At 36.4% G+C, this 27775-nt stretch overlaps 1 protein-coding gene across 1 annotated transcript in view; it reads left to right on the top strand.

The window, feature by feature from the left end:
• The window catches only part of magi2a (membrane associated guanylate kinase, WW and PDZ domain containing 2a), a 1178725-nt gene that overhangs the window by 976822 nt on the left and 174128 nt on the right, over window positions 1-27775 (top strand). Inside the window, exon 10 of the mRNA XM_051924022.1 lies at window positions 23035-23673. Coding sequence (XP_051779982.1) covers window positions 23035-23673 — 639 coding nt within the window. The remainder of the gene's footprint in view (window positions 1-23034; window positions 23674-27775) is intronic.

Genomic DNA, 27775 nt, shown 5'->3' with positions numbered 1-27775 from the left:
CTTACAAACTCTCAGTCGTGTTTTGGCTTTGAGCACTCACAGATCCAGGACTCTCAGCGCATATAAAGCGTATAAGAACAATACGTTATAAATGAAACGTAGACGACTAAGCGAAGAAGAAAGCAGCGCGGAGAAAGAGACTCAAAAGCATTGGAGAGACAAAAAAGAAAAAGAATAATCTAGGTGCAAATTCAGAAAATAAGGAAAGAAATATCAGTCTGTAACAAGTGGAATTGAAAAAAAAGCACGTCCAATCTAGACGTTGGCACTATACACATGCAGAGCAGGTTAGAGATTATGAAAGCAATGGAATTCGAAAGGCTAAAAAAAAAGAAACGTTGGCGCGATACACATGTGGAGAAAATGAAAGAACATGAAAGTAGGAAAATTAGAAAGTATAAAAAAAACAAAGTAAAGATCGCAGTAGCGCAAACAAACAGAAATTATTACTCGAAAAAGGGAAAATAATCACCACGGACCAGGTGTCACTGAAACAAAAGCAGGACAAAGCGAGGTCAGAAATTAAAGACAGAGTAGAAAACAAAGTAAAACGTCATAAAGAGGTTAAAAACAAGGGGGGCAAACACATGCAGAGCAGGTTAGAGATAATGAAAACTAGAATTCAAAAGCCTCAAAAAAAACGTAGGCGCGAAACACATGCAGAGCAAGATACAGAATATGAAAGCAGAAAAAAACGACAGTGTCAAAAAAAGAAAGTAAACATCGCATTAGCGCAAAGAAAGATAAATTATTACTCTGAGAAATAATGAATAGGCAAATAGAGATCGAATATATGGACATAGATGATATGTCAGAAGTATGTAAAAATTGTAAGGCTTTGAAGTTTAAGTCAGAGAATTTCAAAAACGGGGTTTAACTCGCATGCATTTATTGGTTACTTTGCAAAAAAAAATTATTAACTGCTTATGATGTAAATCGTTTTATCTGTGCTGAAATTCCACACAGAGAAACCTATCCTGAATTATGGTACAAAGTCATTAAACACGTCTCACTGACCTCATTAAAAAGATTCGGCATGGGACTCGAAAGATTCCAAATATTGTCTTTACAGAAGCTCCGAAATAAAAGTTAAACTAATGAAATAGCAACAATTCAAAGAAAAAAAAAATCTTAAAAGTGTGTATCCGGAAAAATAAAAATTTGGGTTGGCGAGTGAAGCAAGCAGGGGGCAAAGCACCCTAATTAAAAAAAAAAAAAAATTCTGTATTAGTGTGACATAATTGAAAATTTGAGGAAAACGCTACGTCTGTTTAATTTATGGATATAAAAGAGCCTCGTTGTTTACCTTTTATTGTTTTTTTCTGCAGGTTTGAATTGCTTGGGTCACATTGAGATCGTTAATTTGATTTACAAATCTAGACTGTTTTCTTCTTAAAGTGTAACAGATTGATGCATCGCCACGGATCATCTTAAATGGTTTGAATTCCCCTGATCGTAGTTTTACAAAATAAGGGTTCCCAAAAAGAATCTTGCATAGGGCCCCCAAAAAGCTAGAAATGGCCCTGTTGAGTTGTATAATAACTATATATATATATATATATATATATATATATATATATATATATATATATATATATATATATATATATGTGTATATATATATATATATGTGTGTATATATATATATATATATATATATATATGTATATATATATATATATATATATATATATATTATTTTTTTTTTTTTTTACTGCTATTGGTTTTCTCAGTGTTTCCACACCTGCTTTTTCCAAGCCAAAAGGTTATCTGAATTTTCTGTAATAAGGGGACCTGTTGACAAAGTGAAAAACTAGATCATAATTGTTTCAGTTCTGCAGTATTTGTGTTTCATTAGTCTTGATGTCTTGTGGCACCTCTGCCATGGTTTTGTTCTATTTTAAGGTTGATCCTGAGCAGGTATAGTGACTTACTGTATACTATCATGCATTTTAAGAAGTCATGTGTGGCAATATACAGTATTTTGCTTCATAAAATTGGTGTTCTGCACCTACAAACTTCAAGCATCACTTCCCTCCATATAATGCTGAACTAAGCCATATTATGTTCTTGAACATCTCGTCACAAAAAAAAGATCAGAGGGTAAACATCCATCCATCCATCCATTATCCAACTCGCTATATCCTAACTACAGAGTCACGGGGGTCTGCTGGAGCCAATCCCAGCCAACACAGGGCACAAGGCAGGAAACAAACCCCGGGCAGGGCGTCAGCCCACTGCAGGGGGTGCACACACACACACACACACACACACACACACACACACACACACACACACACACACACACCCCAAGCACCCACTAAGGACAATTTAGAATCGCCAGTGCACCTAACCTGCATGTCTTTAGACTGTGGGAGGAAACCGGAGTACCCAGAGGAAACCCACGCAGACACGGGGAGAACATGCAAACTCCACGCAGGGAGGACCTGGAAAGCGAACCCGGGTCTCCTAACTGTGATGCAGCAGTGCTACCCACTGCTAATTAAAAAACACAGATTATCCTTGGTGTTTGAAAACAAAAGGAAATTTTTCAGGTTGTTGTTCTGTTTGTGTAGGTTAAGAGAAAATGGTGAATAACTAGTGATTTTAAGAATTTGAGGAAAAAAAAGTGCACACCATGCTGAAGACTTCCAATTAAACATAAAGAAGGTTACTTGTGAGTTTGGCTGAATAATACCATATTGATCAGAAAACACAATTAAACATTACATTGATTTCTTTGCTTAATTGGAGAAACATGTCATGAAGTTACTAATTAGTCTGATAAACTGAACTCACTTTGTAAAGAAGAGTTTTCTACAGCAATTTCTGTTCCACCTAAAAATGTACTGCTACTAAGAAAAATAGGCCAAAGCCAGTGGTCTGTTAGGGTGAAGTAAAGTTGATTATTTATGGCGGCACAGTCCCAGAGACCTGCAATTAAATCCTGGCATTGACTCTGCCTGTGTGAAGTTTGCACATTTCAGTCTGCCTAGATGGGTTATCCTCAGTAAGCCTTCTTCCTACATTCTAGATAAAAAAGGTTACATTTAATGACAACTCTATATAAGTGAGTGAGTAAGTGATCTACTGATCTATCCAAAGTCAATGATTTTCTCTGCTTTGTGCTGCCAAGATGAATTACACCTCTGAGGTGAATTACATAGCTTTAGTGAATTGTATGACTTTATTATTATTATTTCCATTAATATGTAGAAGTTAAACTCAAATCCTGTTTCTTTATTACTCTTCTCTTTTGCCTTGGAACCCCACAGGTTTATTTTCTCCAACATCCCACTGACTGGAGTTTTAATTTTCTTGTCTTCCCTGGCTATTTGACTATAGTTTGTAATTAAGCTGGACATTAAGATTCTCTAATGCTATAAATAACTTTTTTACTTTCTTTTTGCAACTGTGCTTAGCTACTAATATTGTAAAGCCATTTGAGGTATTTTCAGGTCTGAAAATGTGCTTTATACATAAAAGTTGTTTTGTTTGGATTGTTAAACTACATTTCTTTTCAACCTAATGATGTTGTACATCTGGTTGCTTTTGGATAGCCTCGTCACTCTGTAGCTCATACATGTTGCAGAATTATGATTAATGCAATGTGGTTTGTGGTTTTGTGGTTTGCAACTATATCATCTTTCCTGTACATGTGTTTGAACTGTGTGAAAGGAAAAATGTCCTTTTAGGAGAAACTCATAAGTACACAACGAAACCCAGCCCTGATTTTTTTTTTCCAGGATCTAAATACAGTACTACCAAAACCTCAGATGGGCTGCCAAATATGTAATACAAAATTAATTAGGTGCCTCATAGGACAGTGGTTGAAGTAAGAAAATGTGACATACAACTGTGAAGGGAAGATGTTGAGCTGCTGGTTTGACAGGTCAAGTGGCAGTAGGAAAGCCATTGCTAAAATAGCAAAATAAGAAAGTGAGGCTTGTCTGGGTCAGGAACCACCACCAGTCTCGATGTACTCTGAAATTAAAGCACAGAACCAATACACAATTGGAGATAAGGACACTGCACAGTTGTTAAGCTTTGCTTAAAGCTGTTGTCCTGTGAGGTACCTATCACCAATGCTGTTGACTTCTAGTAACGCGTCTTCTGATTGTGTTGTGGCTTTTGGGTCTGTTAGAAATTCCTCCAGTTCCTTTTGATGGTGTAGGAAACTAATGGCCCGGTTGTCTTCCTTTGTCAATTTCCATTATGATAGTAATACAGATAGTAATGTTATCCAAATAATGCTTTGGAGTTTTATATATACAGAAGTTTTGTAAGTAATTTATAAAAGTTAAAACACCTGCAGGAGTTGTTTGCATCAACTTTCAAGGCATAATTGACTTCCATTGCTGCTGAATAGCTATAATTTGTTAACCCAAAGGCATTTTTTCTGTAACTCTGAAAATTACATTTTTTTAATATCTGGCAGTTTATTTTTACCATATACCATTTAAGGTTAATCTCTTGACTTGAACTACTTAAATCTGAATAAAAACTGGAAAAATGGGGGTATTTTAAAACTTTTTACTGGTAGTGCACAGAAATATTTTGTTTCAGATATTTCAAATGCTGTATCACAGATCTAAGGTTATGGACTTGAACCAATCACTTTGTTGCTTTGTATATGTATGTTCTCGCTTGGGTTGTTATTTGTTTACTCTTGTTTTCCTCATAGATTCTGAAAGATGGTCAAGTTTGGTCAATTCATGATTTCAAATTGTGAGGTGTTTAGATACTGCCAGAGTAAACTCTAGCATATCATGACTTTTAATTGGATTAAGCTGATTTGAGAACATTGTAAATCAAATGGCTTTCAGTACAGCTGGAGGGAACTAAAGTGTAAGGAAGAACCTATATGATGGAAGCACACAGTAGACATTTCTATCTATCTATCTATCTATCTATCTATCTATCTATCTATCTATCTATCTATCTATCTATCTATCTATCTATCTATCTATCTATCTATCTATCTATCTATCTATCTATCTATCTATCTATCTATCTATCTATCTATCTATCTATCTATCGTGAGAAGACAGCCCGGACACAAACAGACGGACACCGGCAGATCTTGCAAAACACACATGTTTTATTAACAAGGTCCCCAAAGTCCAAGTCCCGCACATACACAGTGCTCCAGCACCAAACACCGTTCGATCCTTGGCCTTTCAATGGTCCTCCTTGGGCCGCCTTTCCTCCTCACTCCCAAGTATTGACTTCTTCCACCGGACTCTGGTTCTCTGATCATAGGAAGGCGGTCCCCTTTTATCTCCACCCGGACGTGATCCAGGTGCCACCGATGAACTTCCGGCAGCACTTACTGGTGTGGTGGAAGTGCCACATGAGCACCCGGAAGCACTCCGGGTGACCCTGGAATTCCTCCTGCCAGCACTTCCTGGTGTGGCGGAAGTGCTGGTTTCCAGGGCTCTAGGATCCTCCGGGCGCCCCCTGGCGGTGGCCACGCAGCTGCTGAGCTAGGCAGTAATATGGATGAGGTTAACATTTAATTCACATAAATGATTATTAAAGTTACGTAGAATAGAAATTTTAATTGTTAGTCACACAAGAAGTGCAATGGAATCACCTGTTCATTGAAGAATTTTTAATTGGGTTGCTTATTTTTATTTAATAAATCCACTCATTCTGTTTTAGAAATATTCCATTCATTTCTCATTCATTTTTTTAAGCAAAATGGGAAATAGATTAATCTGCAGTAAATGAGATGATGGACTGGATCTGTTTTGACTTGCTTTGTTCCTTCAGTATTTTCAAGTAGCATACATATTAGGCACACCACCTAACTTACAATCTAGTGAAATTTTGTTTTCTTATTGCAAACATGAGGCAGTTTGTGAAGGCTCATTTCTGCCTTTTACAACAGACCTTAAAGGAAATGTTCATTATTTTTAAGTTGAAATATTTTGTTAAAGAAATTAATTAATATTAATATTGGTGTATGTTAATTGGTTTCTAAAGTGAAGCTTTTTTTTTTGTAAAATTTAATAAATACCTAGCCTGTCCTTGCATTTTAAAATGGAACAGAACTGACATGATTCCAAATGTGAAAAGAAAAGTTTTAGAACTTGCCAGAAATGTCCACATCAAAGCAGCAAAGATTTTAAATATTATATCTGCATTAGTGATGCATGCTTCTGACAACAAAACTACACTGGAACAAATACACTTTATCACAGATTCTTGGTGCTTGAGGTTCTTAAGGAAATTATATGTTTCCTGTTTGCTTATTGTGCATGGAGTTATAAAGTTTTCCACAGGCAAACTCCCAATCCACAATTGTTGTATGACTTTTCATATCTTCAAGCTGAATATTTTCCTCCTTTAGTCTGTCTAGTTCTTTCATCAACACTTACTTTCTGCCGTAGCTTGTAACAAATTATGCTCTGCACAAAAGTATGGCAAATGCCTCAGTGCAATCTCAGATACTTGTCAACATCAAGCACAGATAAACTGATTATTATCACATTTTCTAATATTGTCAGGTCTGCCGTGTCTCTGAGCATGCTGCTTTCCAACATTTTACTTTAAACCAGAACTCTGCTCCTTCCTCTCTATGCTATTTGTTCCATGTGGAAACTGGTGTTGGCTGTGTACCAGTTACTCAGATTTAGTGTGAAAAGCATTGTAATAACTTTCCCCGTGATTTTAAATATATCTTTACCTAACTGAAATCATGAACGATGTCTGGCAAGGTGTGGTCACTGTGTGGCACCTTTTGCATGTTACATTCTGCATTGTTGTTGTATGTTATATAGCCAGTGGAGCAAGATTCATGCCATGTGACAGTGTGGTGTATGTTGATGAAGCATACATATAAGTTTCATTGTACTTTGTACACATAACAATAAATTACTGAGCTGATTACACTACATTTTTATTAAAACCTTAATTTTTTTAAAATCCAAGGTCAGCTGTTTCTTGATATTAAATTCATAACACCAATCAACACTCAGCATTTCTTACTTTCTGTTGTATGTTATGTGCATGCCGCTTATAAAAATATACTGAGTAAATCAAAGGGGAGATTATGTGATAGAGTTAAGCCATGATGAAACATTGAGTCACTTTTCATGAGGATATGGTAATAAGATAACACAGATGACAACATTTTTGAGGGAGTAATTAATAATTAGCAATTTTCATTGTTTCTTCTCATTAGACATTTACTCAAGCCCATATTATTTCTGCAATCCATTACTGAAATAACTGCAGGGCCAACAGGTTTTTTAGATTTGTCTATGATCTTCTACATCACATGTAGTGAGAGAATGTAAATTATTTTATCATTTTGTTTGGTGATTGTCTAGTTGCCTACAGAACAGAGACAGCAGTTCATCCCCCTGTTGGTAACATTTAAATACATTAGTTATAACAGTGACTGAAAAGGAGTTTTGAGGCAAAATGGATATACTTGAGAAAACCATGCATCATGACTGAAGGGTTGCTGTGGAAGGAGACAAGCAGTGAGGGGAAAGTACACAACTGGTCTCCTTTTACAATGGCTTAATTTCATAAATTGCTTAAGTTTTTTCTTTTTTCTTCTTAAATGGCATGAACATGCTGTTTTACTATATGTGTGCAATGTCAACATGCAGATTTATGCTCAATTTAAAATTCGTGGTTTGAAAAGTTGATCAATTTGGTAAGTTATAAAGCTTTTCTTTTAATGTTTGGACCTCTGCCCTTTGATTTCCATTTTAAAATGCAACCAAGCTAGATGTTTTTTTTTTTCATTTATCAAAAATACTTCACTTTAGAAAACAATTTCATTTGGAAAATTAGTACATACCATGATTGTGAAGAAATAACTTGACTTCAAAAATACCAAACGTCTTTTTTAAGCCTATTAGTACTGTCTATTGACCTGCATATAAAGTTCCTAAGTGCATTTAAAACCATTATGCACTTCTCTTTTCATGGATTTAATAACTTATCAGGGCAGTGCAGTGACATATTGAATAGCCACAACTTCCTCCTAGCTTCATTGTGCTACAGTCAAATCTTACTCTGGTCTTGTTGGATTTTGCACATTTTTCTTGTTAATATAGGGACCTCTTACATCTTAGAGACCAGATGTATTAGGTTGATTGTCTACTTTGAATTGGGGCCGCTTAATTGACTGTGGTTGTGTGTGTGAAGTTGCCCTGCAATGGAGTGGTGTCCCATATGGCAGGTTATTGCCTTGTGCCTAAAATTTCTGGTATGAGCTCTGTCTTGACTTCAACTATGAATTAGAACAGTGGTCTCAACCTCTGGTCCTGGAGGTCACAGTGGCTGCAGGTTTTCATTCTAACCTTTTATTTAATTGGTGACCAGTTTTCGCTGCTAATTAATTCCTTTTCCTTTCATTTTAATTGACTTGTTTTTTAAGATTTGTTCTCCTGAATTTCTTCATCGTCCCTCTGAATTGATTCATTTCTTTACTTAAATGGTACCCAAAACAGAAATGAAATGTGTAGTGAATGAGCCAACAGAAGACCAACTAAGTCAGGGCCTCAAACTCCAACCAGTTGTTTAATAAGGCTCCGAGTCTCGTTATTAATTAAACTCGTTCTTTAATTCCATGGTTTTTTGCTGCTCTTATTGTGTAATAGCATACATTTCTGAAATTGCTGATTTTCTCTTTTCTAAGAGTACTGTTAAAATGATTTGGGGACCTGAGCAGATCAATAATCCTGAGACATTCACCTTTCTTTATTTTCAGATATTGTATGATGGACACAGGTTGCTGGTCATGTTTTGGCTCATTTTGTATCTTATTATTATTTGGCTGCTAATTAATAAGGAAAAAGAAACAATTAAGCGGTTTGAATCTTCAAGAGAAAGTCAATTAACATTAATTCAAAAGAAGTTAATTAGCAGCAAAAACAGGTCACTAATTAAGAAAAGGGTTAAAATGAAAACCTGCAGCCACTGCGGCCCTCCAGGACCGGAGTTTGAGGCCACTGAATTAGAATAAGCAAGTCCATAAAATGTATAGATGGTTGGGTTGTGTTCAGGATGCTTTAGTGCTGGGCTTTGATATCTTGTGTAGTTAACAGTAAGTAATTTTAATAAGGAGACAAAATTTCAAATAACACTGCAGAAGAATTGCACATTTATTGCCATTTACATCCAAGTGTCATCACTAAAAATTGTGTTTTTTTATTAGCTATCCAGAAAAATGAAAACATGGTTAATTTTATTTTTAGGAATGACCGTCCTCCCAAATGTTTTCCTGTCTCACCACTTGTTAGCATGTTTATGAAGTCAAATGTCACAAATCAATTTTTAATTCACAAACTAATATCAGAACACAAAAAGTCAAATTAAACATGGACTTTGTTTATTGACCACAATAGCCATTAATGAAGACACTAGAAGTAATAAGAATAAGCAGCCACCCTGAATGACACTGTTTTTAGACTATCCAGGCAGAGGTAAAACATTTTAGAAAACAGTAAAAACTTATGAACAAATGGTTTAGTTGATACAATTAAACAAGACTGTAATTTCTTTCCAGGTTGCTGAATACATTTCTGCTATTTTTCCAGAAGTCAGTTTAATTTTATAACTCAATATTCTCAACCTGTTTTTTAGCCATTACGCCCCATCAGATGGGAAGTAAAACATTTGTCATTCTTGTAATAGACAGGCTCTAGGCACAAATAAAGAATAAAGCAAAATGTTAAAACTGTTAGCAGACATCCTAGCTTCCTCTAAATGGACAGATATGAGCTCTCATTTGGGGTGCTATATTCTTTTGTGTCTTAACTCCAATCATCCCAGCCTAATTCAGCTTCTGCCATCTGTTGGCCTTTACAGCACACCTGACATATGCAATGGCTATTTCTATTTTTTTTTTTCTGTTTAAAAAATAGGGTAATTTGTTCATGGCTGTTCTATGTGAGACATGAATAGAAAAGATGAAGAGAAAAGCCTGTCTAGTTTGCCAGCTTATTCAGTCTTTATAACTTCAGATTATTTACCATCAGCTTTTATATTTATGCAAATGATATGTTTGGATACAAAACACAAAAATATGTTGCAATCCCATTATTTTAAAATAGCCATATGGTGTATTGTCAGATATTTTTACAGGACAATAAGAATTATTCTTCACAAGGTAACTGACAACCTTTGTAATATTCATGTGTTCCATAGTGGAATGTGTCAGTTTTAAGTAAACGCAGTGCTCGACATTTGGTCTTACCATACACACAATGGATCTGAGAGATTTTTTTTTTGTAGTGGACAGACTGATAGGTTTCAGTAGCCTGCTGGGTACGTTATTGGTTCCAAACTGCAATTAGCTAACTAAATAAAGCTTACAGGCTTTTTGGTTCTCTCATTTGCACAGTAAAGCACTTTTTTGTCACATATTCTGAATATCTTATGAAATTAACTCTTTCACATGCAAATGAGTGCTGCAGGAGTGCTGTTTATCTGTTGGCTACCTTGTTACTTGCACTTCATTGTTAATTAGCTGTATAAAAGAAAGAGAGGACAACGATAAAGAGTTGGTGCTAAGATGGCCACCCCATAAGTGACGTCAGAGGTGTTCTAGCTGGCAATCATCCATTCTGTAGAGGAAGAAAGCAAGAAAGATGGTAAGATACAGTGCCAGCCCCTGTTATGGTGGTGGAATTACAGTGACTAAAGCACCTTTCAGCTGTCCATATTCGCAAACATTTGACAGCTGCTTCAAAAAAAAAAAACATCTTAAGATATTGAGCTGAAACAACACAACATACTGTAACATTCTCCAATATAACCAATATATTCTAATTCAAGGTCGGGGAGACTGAAGCCTATTATGACAACATCAGGTGCAGCACTAGGACCAGTCCAGACAGGGCCACTAATCCGTTCAGGAGTAAGTTATAATGTGTCCAAAAATAAATAAATAAAGTAATCAATACTCTTTCATGCACTGAGAATTGAGAAGAAGAACTACTGTGTTTCCCCGAAAATAAGACATATTCCAAAAATAAGCCCTAGCATGATAATAATAATATAAGCCCTACCCCAAAAATTAGCCCTAGTCAAGATTGTCAGCTGAAAAGTAAGGCGCCTAAGGCCAGGTTTATACTTCACGCGATGTGAGGTGTGTGCCCGAAACATCCATTAAATTCCAAGGACACCTTGCCACAATATCTCTGAAAAGGATGTTTAATGATTACATCCATCAATTCAGGGATGCGCCTATTCCAGCAGCATCGGTGAAAGACAGAAACAAAATCTCTGGATGGGGCATCAGCTCATCGTAAGGGAGCACAAACACACACATACACTGGCGTCATTGTAGCTTCACCAAATCCCCAAACCTTCATGTCTTTGGATGGAAAACTGAGCACACTGTGGAAACCCACCAGGAAAACATGAAAAGTCCAAGCAGGGAACACAAGGGATGTGACTCCCTGCGAGACAGCAGCGCTACCGCTCTGCCACCGTGCCACCCCATATGTGTAACTATTAGCAGTATTCATTATTAAAAAAAGTTATTGATTTATCTGTAAAATGTAACATACATATTTTAATGCATTTCATCATGAAAGTGATATAAAATATAAATCTAAGAATTCTAAATGTGCAGAGAGCTAGAATATCATAAATTTAATGTGTTCTGTGAGGTGATCTATTGCTACTTCCGCTGCTGTCCGTTCAGGAGGAAGCCCCAGCGATTAACAACTGGGTCGGTTTTAAGATGACGTTTACGACGGTCTGCTTTAATGATAAACTACGAGGTTAAGGACAAAATTTCCACTTTAATCACAAATAGACATTTTCATTATGTCCTTATTTTTTTCTCTGTGGCTCAAATATGCCGCCGTACATTCTGATGGTATTGTAAAGGTGCAAAAATATAAAAAAAAGACAGCACAGAAGATGGTATGTGAGACTTTTAAAATGTATCGTGTCATTACTTTGGGGAATATGCGATGCTTGAATATCAAAGCACCATGAATGCATTTGTATGTCGACATTTTGCTTCACCACATCGAACCATTCATCAAACATCGATCCTGGAGGATCCTAAAAGCAGTTGCAGTAGCAAGAAATTCAGGCTGGAATTCAGGGTTTGAATGTGGAGAGTTATGACGATATTCCAGAAGAAGATGACATGACTGTATTTGGATAAATGTATATTGTTGTACATGAATAAATATAAAATATCCCCTGAAAATAAGCCCTAGTGCATCTTTTGGAGCAAAAATTAATATAAGACCCAGGAACACGGTATCTTGCAGACATACAGATTCACAAAGCTGGTAATTTCTGAAGAAGCAAACAGTCTAAATACTACAGACTGGGGAATAAACTAGAGAGATAAAGGGCATCCAATGATTGATAGATGTGTTGTCAGTACTAAGGTACAAATGCTAGTAGTGGTACCATAAATAAAATTTTAGTGTTGACCCAACAATAATAGATATATTACAGTATGTTCACAGTAACTCTCTCCTGGTTTGTGTTTGTCATGGTCAGTCGTGTACATGACAAAAAGTGTCAATAAAGGAAACACTACAATACTCTGGGTGGAATTTCTTCTTCAAAATTTGGTCCTCTGTAAATTACATATTCCAGGTTTTAGAAGTACTTTCACAGTGAATGGTACTGTATACAATAAATTGGATGACTGATCGATTGATTGAAGCATATCTGAGAAACAGACTTTCATCTTTTTTCAAAGTTTAAAGGCAGTTCAAGAGATTAGGATTTAGACTACAGCTGGAACGTATGGTTCTAGATAAGTATGCATTTTTTTCAGTGATGTCTCCAATGCTTTCATATTTTTTATCTAGATCTTCTTTAATTAAAGGCTTTCATACAGTCCTGAGGATGTGTTGATTCACTATCACACTATTAATCATGTTTCACGAATATGATTTGCTACTAATATGCACAACCCCTGAGTGAAAGCAGGTCTTTACCCATACAGCACACATGTATTGTCTTTCTGCCATTCAACTTGCAATTCATTCATACTTTTAGAGCAGAATCACTTTTTCATATCTAATGTGAAAGAAATTTAATTACTCTTCAACAATTAAAAAGAGTAAAACCTTTTAGACTTCAGCAATGAACCTGCATCCAGTTCATGGTTGGCTCCTGTCTTGTGGTTAATGGTACCACACTATAATGGATGAAAGCAGTTCTGAAAATTAATGAACAGCTAGACTGATGTATTTTTTTCCTGAGAATTGCATTATTATTTCATAAGTGTATCGTTTATGCTGTGTGTGTCATTGAAGGAGGATTTTTTTTCTAGTTGATCTCTCAGAACACACATTGGAAACATTTGTGTATGTGTCAGGTGTTTTCAGCGGAAATATCTGGACAGTCCACTCTGTGTTCAGTATTACTGCTGATTGTTCTAGTGTTCCCCTTGGTAGCATATCAGCACTCTGCCGCTTAATATCTTATTAGAGAAAATTAATTCCTCAGTACAGATATCAGTTGTAAACAGTGCATTATACAAAACAAGGCTATTTGTCTGACTGATAAACATATACAGTAGTGTGTGAAGTCTCATATAGTCTCAGTGGCACAGTGGTATGCATAGCTGGCACATGGCTCAAGGAAAATGGGTTTGAATCCCAGCCCAGTCTTTGTCTGAGTGAAATTCGCTTGTTCTCCTCTCATCTGTGTGGATTTTTTGATACTTGATATGGGTAATTGGCAATTAAATGGATCCATTGTGAGTGCATGGAGATTTATGCTTGATTGTGGCCTGGCGTCCCGGCTAGGGTTAGTTTCTTTTTTGTGCCTGATGCTCTTAAGGCAGGTTCTAGCTCCTCCCTACATTTAGCTGGGTTTTAGAATGAATGGATGAATAGTCCGTTAACTATAACTACTCTTTTAATGGGACACTTATTATTTCAGAAAATGGCCAAAAAGCATATAAGACAGCATATCCTAAACTCTTACATCCACTTAATCTAGTGCAGAGTGGCAGGTGACTAGCTCCTGTCTTCCCATGTCAGACCTATTAAATTTTATTTAAAATGCAAAACAAGCTTCTTTAAGTTTACAAATTATATTGTCTGCCCTGGGTTGAACTATAATCCTATCCAAGGTTTATGCCAATTTTGTGCTCAGTCCTGTCGGATAGGCTCTGGCCCATTATGGTCCTGTCCTCAATTCAGTGGGTTCAGTAAATGTAGAATTAGAAAATGAATTCTTGTCACTTTCAAAATAACTGGCACAATTCATGCTTTCCCAGGTTCCAAACAAATTAAACAAAAGTTAAGAGGTACACACGCATGCAAATTTTTTAGCAATATTTTAAAAAGACTAATGGAAATGCGACTGGAGGAATTAAATGAGTGTGATATCTGAACTAAAGACCAGTCACAAAACATCTCGATGCTAGCTTACAAGAGCTATACAGAAAGAGAGCAGCACTTTTCCTAAGCAATTTCAAAGACATGAATATTTAAGTAATAGGACTGACAAAGCATGGAAGTAAAATACTCCTTTCACTGCAACCCCTTACACCACACTCAATCTGGCCACTAGCTTCAGAAGACCTGCTTATAGCCATGACACATTCTGTTGTTCTTCCTTGGTGTCTCTCTGTCAGAGGGAATTAATTCACACTAATGAGATGCAGAGTTTAGAAAACACTGATGGCTCTGAGATCAATACTTTCTACATGTACATCTGCATTTATTTTTCTAAAGGAATGTGAACAGAACAGGATGGCTTAGGGCTATGCAAGTGTATTGAAATAATCATTTCAAACTTGCTTGGATAGCAAAGCCAGAGTTTGACTGATTATAGCCAATATACAAAAAGGTGCTTATGTTTTCTTAAACTAATAAACCACTTAATTGGTTGAAATAGTTGAAAACAGCCATTTGCCCAGGTAGATTTCTATGGTTGGTTTCTGGTTTTCTGAAAAAATGCAGTGTTTCATTCTAGAGAGAGATTTCTATAGAGGTTTAAACTGACAATTTATATTTCATTTTGCAATACATCCTTTATGTTTTTAAGCTTTAAGCACAGTGAACTTCAAAAAGAATGCAAATTATGATTTTTCCTTTGGTTTTAGTTCTTACTCATAAATCTCTACCTTTCATGGATAAATGTCTAATTCATTAAAAAAGAATCATTTTATACTAGTTTTACTATAGATTTTTTTGTTGTTGTTTTTCTACTTTGCCTATCTCTACAGGTTGCCTGTTTAATGCTAACAGATTGCATAAATGCCACATTCATACAGATTCCCTCTCTATCTATTATGTGTAAATGCAGACAGATGTTTCATGAATACAAGTAAAGCATTGTTTTGTCTTCAGCTGACAGAACCTAAATGGGAAGCCGAGTGCCTGATTATTATCTTTATACACGTTGGCAGAGTCTTTAAATTTTAAATGACCTTCATCGATTCACAAACAAGTCCCATTGATTTTACTCTGAACTAGTAAAGAAACAATCATTTGGTTTTAAACTGGTTTCAAGATGAAAATCAATCCCTAATCCCACTGCCCAGTTGAGCCATAGATTTGCCTCATTTTATGATATTGCGTGGCATGTGCTTTATCTTTCAAGGCAACTTGGAGGCTGGCTGAGCCGTAATCATTCCTTGAGTTAAAGATACGTGTCACAACTTAATATTGCTTAGGGTATAACTAAAGGACAAATAAACTGTCACTGTTACAAAACTAAGTTATGGTGTCATTTCACAATCTTTGGGCAAGCTCAGATCCAAACATGCAGAGAGCGGGGTATCATGAAAGTAAAACAAAGCAAAATATGAATAGAATGAATTAACCCTTTCCTGCCTGCCAGATATGCATGTGGGATACCCCATCCCAAAAGCACGTATTTCTTCCACAGCACTTGGCTGCTTTCGTGCATCATTAGTTGTCTTTTTTAAATCTAGAGTCAAGTGGTTTGTATAGTTTAGCTAAATGTTTCACATCCACTTCTGCTTGTTTAACTACAAACTAAATGTCCAAACAACCTTAACTGGCTCCTCTCAGTTTGGAGAAGCATCCCATATGGCCCAACACCTCATTCTATTGTTTATGGTCCAACTCCTCATTCTATCTCGTAGACTGAGCCCACCATTTTGCTCTTATGGACTTGCTATCTCATTTCTTTTGTGACCATAGGTGAGGATGGGGATGTAGACTTGATGGCAACTGGAAAGCTTTGTCCAAAAACCTCGCTCCTACTTCTCTGCTACAATCTGGGGCAATTTCTGTAATTTTTTTTTCCTAATGCACCAATTCATTGGTCAATCTGACTACCACCCCTATACTCCCTTTTCAACAAGACTTCAAGGTGTAGTTCAAGTTCTCCAGCTAGGGTTTCCATGACAGATTGGTTAACAAGGTGGGATCAGACCAAGATCAACCTATAAATAACCTTCACAGAAGTTTTTAATTAAATACAAGAGAACCTTGTGTGAAACAGGGATTCTGCAATTCACTCTAAGATCCAGGCCTAGTATTGCTATTTATCAATGAGTGCTTTGTCAGCCAGGTGACCCATGTAGCCTGGTCAATCTCCGTATGGAAAGGAAGCATGAAGTCACCGTGTGAGATCACCACCTACAAGATAAAGAGTGAGGGTCAAGTGATAGACAAGAATGGGATTGACCCAGGCACACTTAAATTTGGTGCTAGAAGTTTATTCACACTTCCCATCAAAGGTCAAGGATGTTGTTGTACCTTCCCTTTCTTGCTTTTTTGAATTGCTTTTGAAAGTAGTTAATCTCAGAAGGCATTTTGCAAAAAAAACACCAATACACATGTAGTATTCATAATACAGTATATATTATATACCAATGCAGTAAGATCATTAAATCTTATTCTGTACCTAATGTCAGGAACTCCAAAAAAATGAAAAGGTAAAGGAAATTGCACTGCAATGTACTATCTTTTATTATCATCGGTAGCCTAGAGACAATCAATGTCTACTTTTCTTTTTAAGCTGTCGACTTTTCTTTTTTAAAGAATATGTTTGGTATTTTTGAAGTTGAAGTTATTTCTTCACAAAAATAGTATATATGTATTTTCTACATAAGGTGTAAAGTGAAGTGTTATAAATTAAAAAATACTAGGGGGCTTCGCCCCCTGCTTGTTTCGCTCACCAACCCCCGTGTTTGGTTTTCAGGATACAGACTTTTAAGATTTTTTTTTTCTTTGAATTGTTGTTATTTCATTAGTTTCACTTTTATTTCAGAACTTTGTTAAAAACAATATTTGGAATCTTTCGAGTCCCAACATGCTGAATCTTTTAAATGAGGTCTGTGAGACATGTGTTTAATGACTTTGTACCATAACTCAGGATAGGTTTCTCTGTTTGGAATTTCAGCACAGACAAAACGATCTTCATCATCAGCAGTTAATCATTTTTTTTTGCAAAGTAACCAATAAATGCATGTGAGGTCAACCCCGTTTATGAAATACTCTGACTTAAACTTCAAAGCCTTACAATATTTACATACTTCTGACATATCACCCATGTCCATATATTTGATCTCCATTCCTTGCTTTGTCCTGCGTTTTTTTCAATGACACCTGGGGCCTCATGTATAACACTGTGCGTAGAATTCACACTATAACATGGCGTACAGACAAAAGTGGAAATATGCTTATGCACAAAAAAAATCCAGATGCATAAATCTATGCGTACGCCAACTTCCACGTTCTTCTGCTACATAAATCCTGGTCAGCATGAAAAGTAACGCATGTGCATGCGTCTGCTGTCCCGCCCCAGCTCCTCCCAGAATTACGCCTCTTTGAATATGCGAATCGATATAAATAGCCCTTAAGCTCAGCCTTCTGTGAAAAGACAGTGGCAAAAGCATGAGGGAAAATAGAAGAATTTCAGCGAATACCAAGTGGAGGCAAAGAAAAACGTACTATTTGTTGGTTTAAACAGTGATATAATCAACAAAAGGAAGTTGATCGAGTGACATAGATTGTCGGAGAAACTCAAAAGCTGAAGTTCACAAAGTCGCACAGTTCCCGAAATAAAAAAGAAGTTGTCAGATATCAAAGTCGCCGTGAAAAGGTGATTCGTAGCCCACTGTCTGAGTGTCATATGAAAGCTTATTAGGGTACAGAGAAAAAAAATAGGCACACAGTGAGAAAAAAGCACGAAATGTCACTTGGACTGATTGAGTGCATTTATATTTCTTGGGATGAAACTGTTTCTGAGCCGCGAGGTCTGTACAGGAAAGGCTTTGAAGCGTTTGCTGTGTGAGAGCAGTTCAATAGACAGCATGGCTGAGGCAGCGTGTGCTAGATGCTGTATACTAATAATTCTCTTTCCAATCAGCTGCTGTAGATCTGTGATTCCCCACTCAGATACAGTGATATAAATACTCCGAGTGGTGCAGTGAGAGTAATATGGAAAAAGATGATCCGCTGTGGCAACACCTAACGGGAGCAGCTGAAAGAAGAAAAAGAAGGTGCAGTGAGAGTAACAACACTAAAGCAGCTATGGTATTTGGAATACTTTGGCTATTCCCTGGACCATTATATTATTAAAGGTTAATTACAATCAGATGCCTTAAACTAATAAAGAATATGCAGTTAGTTTCAGTGTATATGATAAAGCCGTGTCAGGGATGTGGATCTAAAAAAGAAAGGGTAACCACACAGGAACAGTAGCACTGCTTTGACGCTGGGTGCCGCCAGTTTGTAAAACCGAGTGGAGAACTTGTGTATGCCAGGGTTGGAGCTACCGTGAAAATGTGCATGGCTTTATGCCAAGTTTAGGTTTTATACATCGCGATTTGAGCGTGGAAACGTTTGTATGTAACATTTTTGTGTGTACACACAGTTTATACATGAGGCCCCTGGTCCGTGGTGATTATTTTCCCTTTTTTCGAGTAATAATTTCCATTTGTTTGCGCTACTGCAATCTTTACTTTCTTTTTTTTGATACTTTCTAATTTTCCTGCTTTCATATTCTTTAACTTTCTGTGCATTTGTATCACACTGTTTTTTTGAGCCTTTCAAATTCCACTGCTTTCATAATCTTTAACCTGCTCTGCATGTGTATAGCACCCACATTTTTAAACATCTTTATGAAGTTCTTTTACTCTTTGTCTTTTAATTCTGAGCCCAATTGGACATGCTTTTTTCAGTTCCACTTGTTCCGGGCTGATTATTACTTTCCTTATTTTATGAATTTGCACCTAGATTATTCTTTTTCTCTTTTGCATTTTTTTTTCTCTCCAACGCTTTTGAGTCTCTTTTCTCCGGTGCTGCTCTTTCTTCTTCGCTTAGTCATCGACGTTTCATCTATAATGTATTGTCCTTATACGCTTTATATGTGCTGAGAGCCCTGGATTTGTGTGTGCTCAAATCCTTTACACGACTGAGTGTTTTGCTGCCCGTGGTCTTATTTGATATTGGTTGTAAGTAGGGCGTGTCTTGCAAGAATATCATGTTCTACATTCCAGCAAGACGTCCTGAGTCAATCTCTTGGCACAAAGTCACATGTTTAAGGTCCCCGCAAGACGCTCTGCGGCCAGTCTCTTTCGTCTCACGGGTCTTTTAAGTGTCTTCCGTGATCTTCACATGAAGATCACGTCTCATCTCCCTAGTCTTTCACTCCCAGGATTTTTTTTATAATAGAGAGATATATATCTTGCCCACCCATGTGCTGTATAATGGAGGTAATGAAGCACGAAGCACCTATGCAAAGTAAAAGCTTAAAAACTTACTGAATATGTCCATTTTTCAAATTAAGATGGTTGTCAAATATTGATTCACATCTTGTGATTACACCCACATTGTAAAATGGCTTATATATGTCATTTATGGGGAAAAAGTGACAAAATTATGAGATTCAGCCATTTTAAAGAAAGACCAACTGTGCATGCTACCTTAGTGTTTGTCTTTTTCCACTTAACCTTTCACCCTAATAAACCCAAGGTGTGGTTTCCTCTTGAACGACAAAATCACAGAAAGCTGTTTGTGTGACATGGTTGGTTTTATTTAGATTTACTTCAGTATTTGTATGAGAACTCTTACACGTAAATAGAAAATGCATGTATACTTCATGAAAAATAGCACCAGGAATATTATGCAATGGTTATTTCCAGATCCCTCTTGTTGACACAACATGGTTCAGAAACATGGAAGTCATGTTTTTTTTTTTTTCTTTATTGAAACTCAAAGAGGACATATCTCTCTATTATATAAAAAAATCCTGGGATGAGACGAGACATTTTAGCCTGTGACGAGATGTGACTTTTTCAGAGAGATACTTTCAAGTCCCGCGAGACGAGACTTTTTGCCAAGAGATTTAACTACACCCGGGGCCAGAAATAAAAGACAAAGAGTAGATGACAAAGTAGAACGTCGTAAAGAGGTTCAAAAATGTTGGCACAAAACACATGCAGAGCAGGTTAGAGATAATGAAAGTACTAAAATTCGAAAGTCTTAGAAAAATGACAGTAAAGATCGCATTAGCGCAAACAAACGGAAACTATTACTCGGTGAAATAACGGAACAGCGAAAAGAGATTGAATATATTGTTCAGATTTAGACTTTAAGTTGGAGACTTGTAGATCGTCTAATTTGTGTTGCCATCAGGGAAAAGTAGTGTTTCTTCCCAATGAAGAGGCATATCCACGAGAAATAAAAGATTTGTTGTTTGGTGAAAGTGAAATCCACATACGCAAGTGGTAGAGACGCGAAGTGGCTGGCGCATAGTGCAGGCCGGGGGGTTGGCGAGCAAAGTGAGCAGGGGGCAAAGCCCCCTAGTTTGGTTAAATTTTTAAGCTTTTATTTTCTAGTGGTGCTTACCCCATTGCCTCCATTGTGAAGTGGCAGTGCGGGAAAGGGTATTTTTTTGTATAAAAAACGCTTAACTTTAGATCACACTTTTGTGTGGCAAATGCATATGTACCATATGTGTGAACAAATTCCTTCAACTTGAAAACTACTAAACTTATACTTTAATTCTAAAAAAAATATTTCCAGCTGTCTCCATGCTCAAAGAAACTGACCTTAAATCGTGGACTAGTCAGTGTCTATGCAAAGTTTGCATGTCTTTTCTGCATTTGGTTGTGTTTGTGTTCCACACAATCCCATCTATCAAGTATTCTGACCATGAAACCACTGGCAACCAGTTACACCGTGATTGATATAACAAAGTTTGAAACATCTAGTAGTATTAATATCATCATGTGTAGAGTACAATTAAATTCTAACTTGTATGTCTGACTAACATGCAACAAATCATTACACACCAGCACCACGATAACAAGAAAACATTAAAAATGTCTACCTTCATGAATTGTGGTTTGTGCAGCTGCTCAAATCTATAAGATTGGGTTCAAGTCATTGGACTAGTACCTGTCTGGTTGAGTTTATAAATTCTCCTTTGGTCTATTTGAATTTTTCTCTTGTTTACTATGGTTCATCTTTCACATTTCAAAATGTGGCAGATGAAATTTAATGCAAGAAAATTACACATAGGAAATAGAAATGTTACATTTGAATAGACAATAGGGGGTCTGAAAATTGAAAGTACACCTTATGAAAAGGATTTCCGAGTCATAGTGGACTCATTACTATCAACTGCCAGACAGTGTTCAGAAGCCATTAAGAAAGCTAACAGAATGTTAGGTTATAGAGCACGGTGTGTGGAGTACAAGTCCAAGGAGGTTATGCTCAAGTTTTATAACAAAATGGTGAGGCCTCATCTGGAGTACTGTGTGCAGTTTTGGTCTCCAGACAACAAAAAAGACATATCAGTGCTAGAAAAGGACCAGAGAATAGAGACTAGGCTCATTCCAGGGCTACAGGGGATGAGTTATGAACAAAGATTAAAAGAGATGAGTCTTTTCCGTTTAAGCAAAAGACGAACAAGAGGTGACATGACTGAAGTGCTTAAAATTATGAAGTAAATTAGTACAGTGGATTGAGACTGTTATTTTAAAATGAGTTCATCAAGAACAGGGCACAGATGGAAACTTGTTGAGGGTAAATTACAGAAACATTAGGAAGTTTTTCTGTATACAGAGAACTATAGACATTTGGAATAAGCTACCAAGTAGTGTGGTAGACAGTAAGACTTTAGGGACCTTCAAACCTAGACTTGATATTATTTTGTGAAGATTTAAGTGGATAGGACAGGTGAGCTTTGTTGGGCTGAGTGGCCTGTTCTCATCTAGACTGTTCTGATGTTCTAATGTGTGTGTGTTAGGTTAATTGGTAATTATATTGGCCCAGTATGAAAACATCAGTCTGGGTTTTCTCCTTACATCTAATGTTACCAGGATATGCTTCAGCTTCCAATGATGCTACAAATGCAAACATAACAAATATAAAATTGTCAGGTGGAGTCTGCCAATTTAAAATAGCATAATCTTGGGAAGGAAACATGTATCTTTTGACTGGAATATAGATAATTTAGAGTGATTCAAGTAAAAATATAAAATGTATTTTCTTGCTTTATGTTAAAACTAAATGAGTTAGCTGGGACCAATACCCCTTATTATATTAAATATATAAAGTTTTAGAAGCCTCTGCCTTAAAAGAGAAGGTTTTTTTTTTTGTTAATATCAGTATTATAATACTGTGTCTTCTCTTTTACTCCGATAAGAAAATAGATCATACCTTGGTTATCTGAACATCTGGCATAACATCTGTGCATATGAAGGCAAAATTATTTTTCATGATTCCATGAAAGCTACTGAATATGTTTGTGCCATGTGTTCAATCTGGATGAGTTTGACCAACTGGTAACTTGTTAAAATTAAATAAATAAAATAATGTAAATAAAAGACCAATTGCCAATTTCTCTGTTAGTTAACCCTTAGTTAACTATGAGAGTACCAAGGGAAAAAAATTACATAGCATGTGACAGTCATCTTTAATCCATTAGTCGTGATATTTATTGTTTTAATGTATCCTGTAGTTCTACGCCAGCTGTGTAACAATCAATAGACAGCTATATTATTCAATTTTTTTCTGTTTCTTTGTTTTCAGACATCTTGCATGTTCAGTTAGTCACTTAATATTTCCCTTGTTCTTCCCGCAGGTGATGTCATTGTCTATATCAATGATGTCTGTGTCCTTGGTCATACACATGCAGATGTTGTCAAGCTCTTTCAGTCAGTTCCAATTGGTCAGAGTGTAAACTTGGTGCTATGTCGTGGATATCCTTTGCCCTTTGACCCTGAAGACCCAGCTAGTAGTTTGATGTCTCCAATGGGATTAATGGACAGACAACTAATGGTGAATGGAAGAAGTAGCTATGACCATTATATGGATTACATTTCACGGACACCTCGATTTGTGCAGGATCATGCAGAACAGCTGGCTCATCAGCCCTTACTCACGCACCCTCCAGAGAGTCATCTTGATGGCCAGTTACCCCCTCCTGTCCATGATGACAATGTATCAATGGCCTCCTCTGGGGCCACCCAGTCTGAACTTATGACCATAACCATTGTGAAAGGATCAGAGGGCTTTGGCTTCACCATAGCAGACAGTCCCACAGGACAGAGGGTAAAGCAAATTTTTGACGTTCAGGGTTGTCCTGGTTTATGTGAAGGGGACCTCATTGTGGAGATTAACCATCAGAATGTGCAAAGCTTCAGCCACAACCAGGTTGTGGATCTACTCAAAGAATATTCAGTGGGGACAGAGACATCATTGGTCATCCAGAGGGGTGGCGGTAAGTTAGACAGATTCTCTTACATTAGCTATTATACATTCATTTTTATTTGGTTCTCTCTTACTTTCTTTTTAATGCTGTATGTCCAGTAGTGACTTGGAAGTCAGAATTATCTTTATTAATATTGCATAAAACCTCAATATCATTTACACAATGATTCTGAATAGAATGTGTTCTAAACCTAGCTGTAGATATACATGGGCTTAAATAAGCAATAATAGCAGTCTTTTCAGTGGACATAATCTTTCTCATATTTAACAATGCAGCAAACAAACTGATTACAGGAAGAAATTAAAATGTGCATCCTCTTAAGTGTTGTGGTGTCAAATGTGCCCAGAATTGCTTACCTGTCCTTCCTACTCCTGACATGCACTTTATATGTGTGTCTGGGTTTGTGTGGTTGTGTGTCTGTCTGTATATTTTCAAGTATATGTCACAAACAACAAAACTAAATTGGCTGTGGTCATTCTATTTTGGCAAAGATGTAGGTTAACTATACTGTATCAATAAAATGTGCTCGACTACAAGGAAATTAACACCCTTTATTAGTATCCATCTGGATGTTGGCCCAAAAATCTAAAGAACTAAAATTTAAGACAGTGTAATAAGAAATCATACTTTCACAAAATTGTCTTGAACATATTTGGAATGCAGTATATTACATGGTCAAAATCCACACTGGCCTTATCAAGTAAGAAACTTTGAATCAGTTTTACATGTTTGGTATACTATGTTTGGAAAAACAGGTGCACAAACATTAGCCTGTGTTACGGACACATACCCAATAAAAGTGGAATAAATAGTAAGGTTCTTACGAATATGCATCTCATTTTACTGTTAAGTGTTCCTGGAGTGAAAGAGGAATTGATCCCCCTTTGCCTAAACATTTTTTTTGGATATAGAGCTTTCTTACTTATTTAAAGATGATTTTATTATATTACTGACCTCTCTACCACTCAAACCAGTTGCACTTGCTTGCTTGGTGGTTTCTTTGATCACCTTTCTCTTGTTGCACTATTCGTGAGTATACTGTATGTGTGACTTCTGTACTTTGTTTTTTTTTTCCATATTGCTTTTAAATGTTTTTTTCTGTCCAAATCACTTGCAAGGGATTCATATCAATATCAAGAACAATCCAGGACGTCTAAAAGGTAAAGAAGTGAAATTGACAAAATCATAATTTAACAAGCTTTGTTTCTTAATGAACAAGCTGCAGTACATCAGCATGTGATATGGCTCAAACTTCTGCTATGATTTTATATTTTACTGTAATCCTGCACAATGTTGATTTATTCATGTATTTATAGTACCATATTTCTATCTGGAATTAAGCTTTTTTTTTTTTTTTTTTATAAAATTTGCCTTATAGACTGATTGACAGAATAAACATTTGCTTACAATAATATGAAACATATACTTGAAATGCTGTATTTGAATTCATTAAAATCAATTTATTATTCATTTTGTCAAATGATATAGAACTAGAGATTTCATGAGATTACCGTATATACTCATGTATAAGTCGGGTCTTGAAACCCGAAAAATCAATCATAAAATCAGACCCCGACTTGTATGCCCGGTTCAAAAATGCGACACTTACATTTTTTTTTTACATTTCCTTGCTTCTTCCAATCTCACATCAGTTTCTCAGATGCATCGAATTTTGTTGCAGCAGCGCAGTTACCAATTTCTTTTGCTACTTCAACCATGTTTAATTTAAAATCAGCTTCATATTTTCTCCTGATCGAATGCTCCATTGTAGCTAAGGGATGCTCTTACGGTAAAGGTGCATGAGGGTGTGAGATACAAAAAACACAAATCAGTGCAAACGTTGCTTCGGAATAGTTTGGGTATTACTGTGTGGTCATGTAGGCACAATAGACAGAGAAAGAGAGGTAAGGGTCACGCGCTGGTACAACGGATTGCCTCACCACATGGAAAAAAAGGCAGTGTGCTCCATGGTTACTGTCTCAGGTGGGCGTTAGCTTATCATAATCCCTTGTACCAATAGCTTGAGTTTTCCGCATTCGATTTATATGAGCGACATTATAAAATACCAGAAATTATACTGTAAAATCAAGTCCTGACATATCCGCGGGAAAACTTATCCACGAGTATATACGGTAGTTCAGCCGAGGCTTTCTATATATGCAATTGACTTTATTTGAAGTATGGTACATCTTCAGCTTTCAATTTAATAAAGTTTGAAGTGTTTTGCCCCAGTTAGCAGCCTGCATGAGTAAGCTAAATATGTTTGTTTTCCGCTTCTCCTACATTTTGTTCTTTGCTTCTTCAGTTTCTTTCATAATTTTTTAAGGGCATGAGTCCTTTAATTAAATCAATTTTGGTCAAAACCTTCTAACATTCTGTATTTTGTAAGTATTTTTAGTGAGTGGCACTCTGCTTTTAATGCTCAGAATGAGCTGCACAAATGATGATACCCACTTTTGGTGAAATGTCCATATTTGAAACAAGCCACTGCACCACTCGTGGCTAGATTTAGCAAATGTGCCTTTGGTTCTGGTAATTCATTGGTGTTATCGAAGTGCTAAAAACAGGACAAGACACCATCCATCCATTGTCCAACCTGCTGAATCCGAACACAGGGTCACGGGGGTCTGCTGGAGCCAATCCCAGCCAACACAGGGCACAAGGCAGGAACCAATCCCAGGCAGGGTGCCAACCCACCGCAGACAAGACACCAGGGATGGGTAATAAAAAATTCCTTAAGAATCAAGGTAAAATCAATTCTGTCTCTGCATTGAAAGCACAAACTACTGAATCTCCACCAACCAAGACCCTTTGCAAAACATATGCTAATATCTGCTTAGCGAAAGGATATGTGGCGCTTCCTCTGGTTGTTCATATTGGAGCAGCACTTGATAAAGTAACTAGTTTTCTTATCTCAAGACACACAAATTGGTTAAAATAGTTTGCTTTTGAATTTGGTACACATGATGAGGAAAGCATGTCATCTCAATCTGCAATATATTAAACATACACTTTTTTATTTGTATTTAGAATACAATCATTTACAAAATGTGTCATTCAAGGAAATTAAGTCATTCAAATATATGTTTTAGCTACATCATAAATGTAATTCTTGGCTGTTTTGGATTTGCATATCCTGATATACTGTGATTGGCTTATTTGCTTATTTCAAAATAGACTATTAGAAAATAGCAAATTTTATTTAACTTATTCCTGCATATTTACATCAAAATCTTTCAGGTGGCACAAGCTTTGGAGGATTGTTCTTAAAGAAAAATACCAGCATATCTTCAGTTCTCTCTCTGTTTCTCTTTCTCTTTGCACATATCAGGATATAACCAATGTACCAGACATTGGCAGTGTGCTGCATATTAGTCAGACAAGAATTTAAGAAATTCACTGTACACTGCACACATGACAGTTTTGAACTTGAAATGCAGCTATTTACTGTATTCTTCACCAAGTTCTAAAATGTTTGGTCTAACAAAACATAACAGTTTAATCGAGTTATTTAATGTGAATTCTTTACGAGAGATATATAATTCCTATAATAAGTAAAACTATAGAATTAAAATGTGCATTTACTTTTCCAAATGATTGTGTAAATGTGTGCAAATTTGATAATTAAAAAATATAAGAAGAAAGGAAGACGGGTTAGGGTAAACTCTTTTTATTGCTGGTGGGGAAAGAATATGTCTGAATGACAAGCATGTCAGGTTTACCATTGTTTGCTAACTATACATTAACCGGTAACACATCAGAACTGGGGCTACCCAAGTAAATAGTAGTTAGTTACTGATCTGTAACAAGCCTCCAGCAATCATCCTATTTACTCTTAACAGGACATATGAAGTATGAATGATGCATTCGGCTAAAAGCAACCTCTTGTTAATTTATTAGTCACTTACTGCCATGTTATAAGTGACTAACAGCTCTAACTAGAGTTTGCCCTTAAAGTCACTATTATTAAGTGTCACCCCAAAATTTACTGAAATAATACTCTTACCTGACCAACCTTTTTCTTCAAATATGCAGAAATTATGAATAGCAAAATAGGCAAATATGTACATTAGCTTATATAAGGATGACTTGGGTGAAGATCTTTAGTATT

This window comes from Erpetoichthys calabaricus, chromosome 1, assembly GCF_900747795.2.
Source record: "Erpetoichthys calabaricus chromosome 1, fErpCal1.3, whole genome shotgun sequence".
Lineage (NCBI taxonomy): Eukaryota > Metazoa > Chordata > Cladistia > Polypteriformes > Polypteridae > Erpetoichthys > Erpetoichthys calabaricus.
This window is presented reverse-complemented; position numbering and strand designations above follow the sequence as displayed.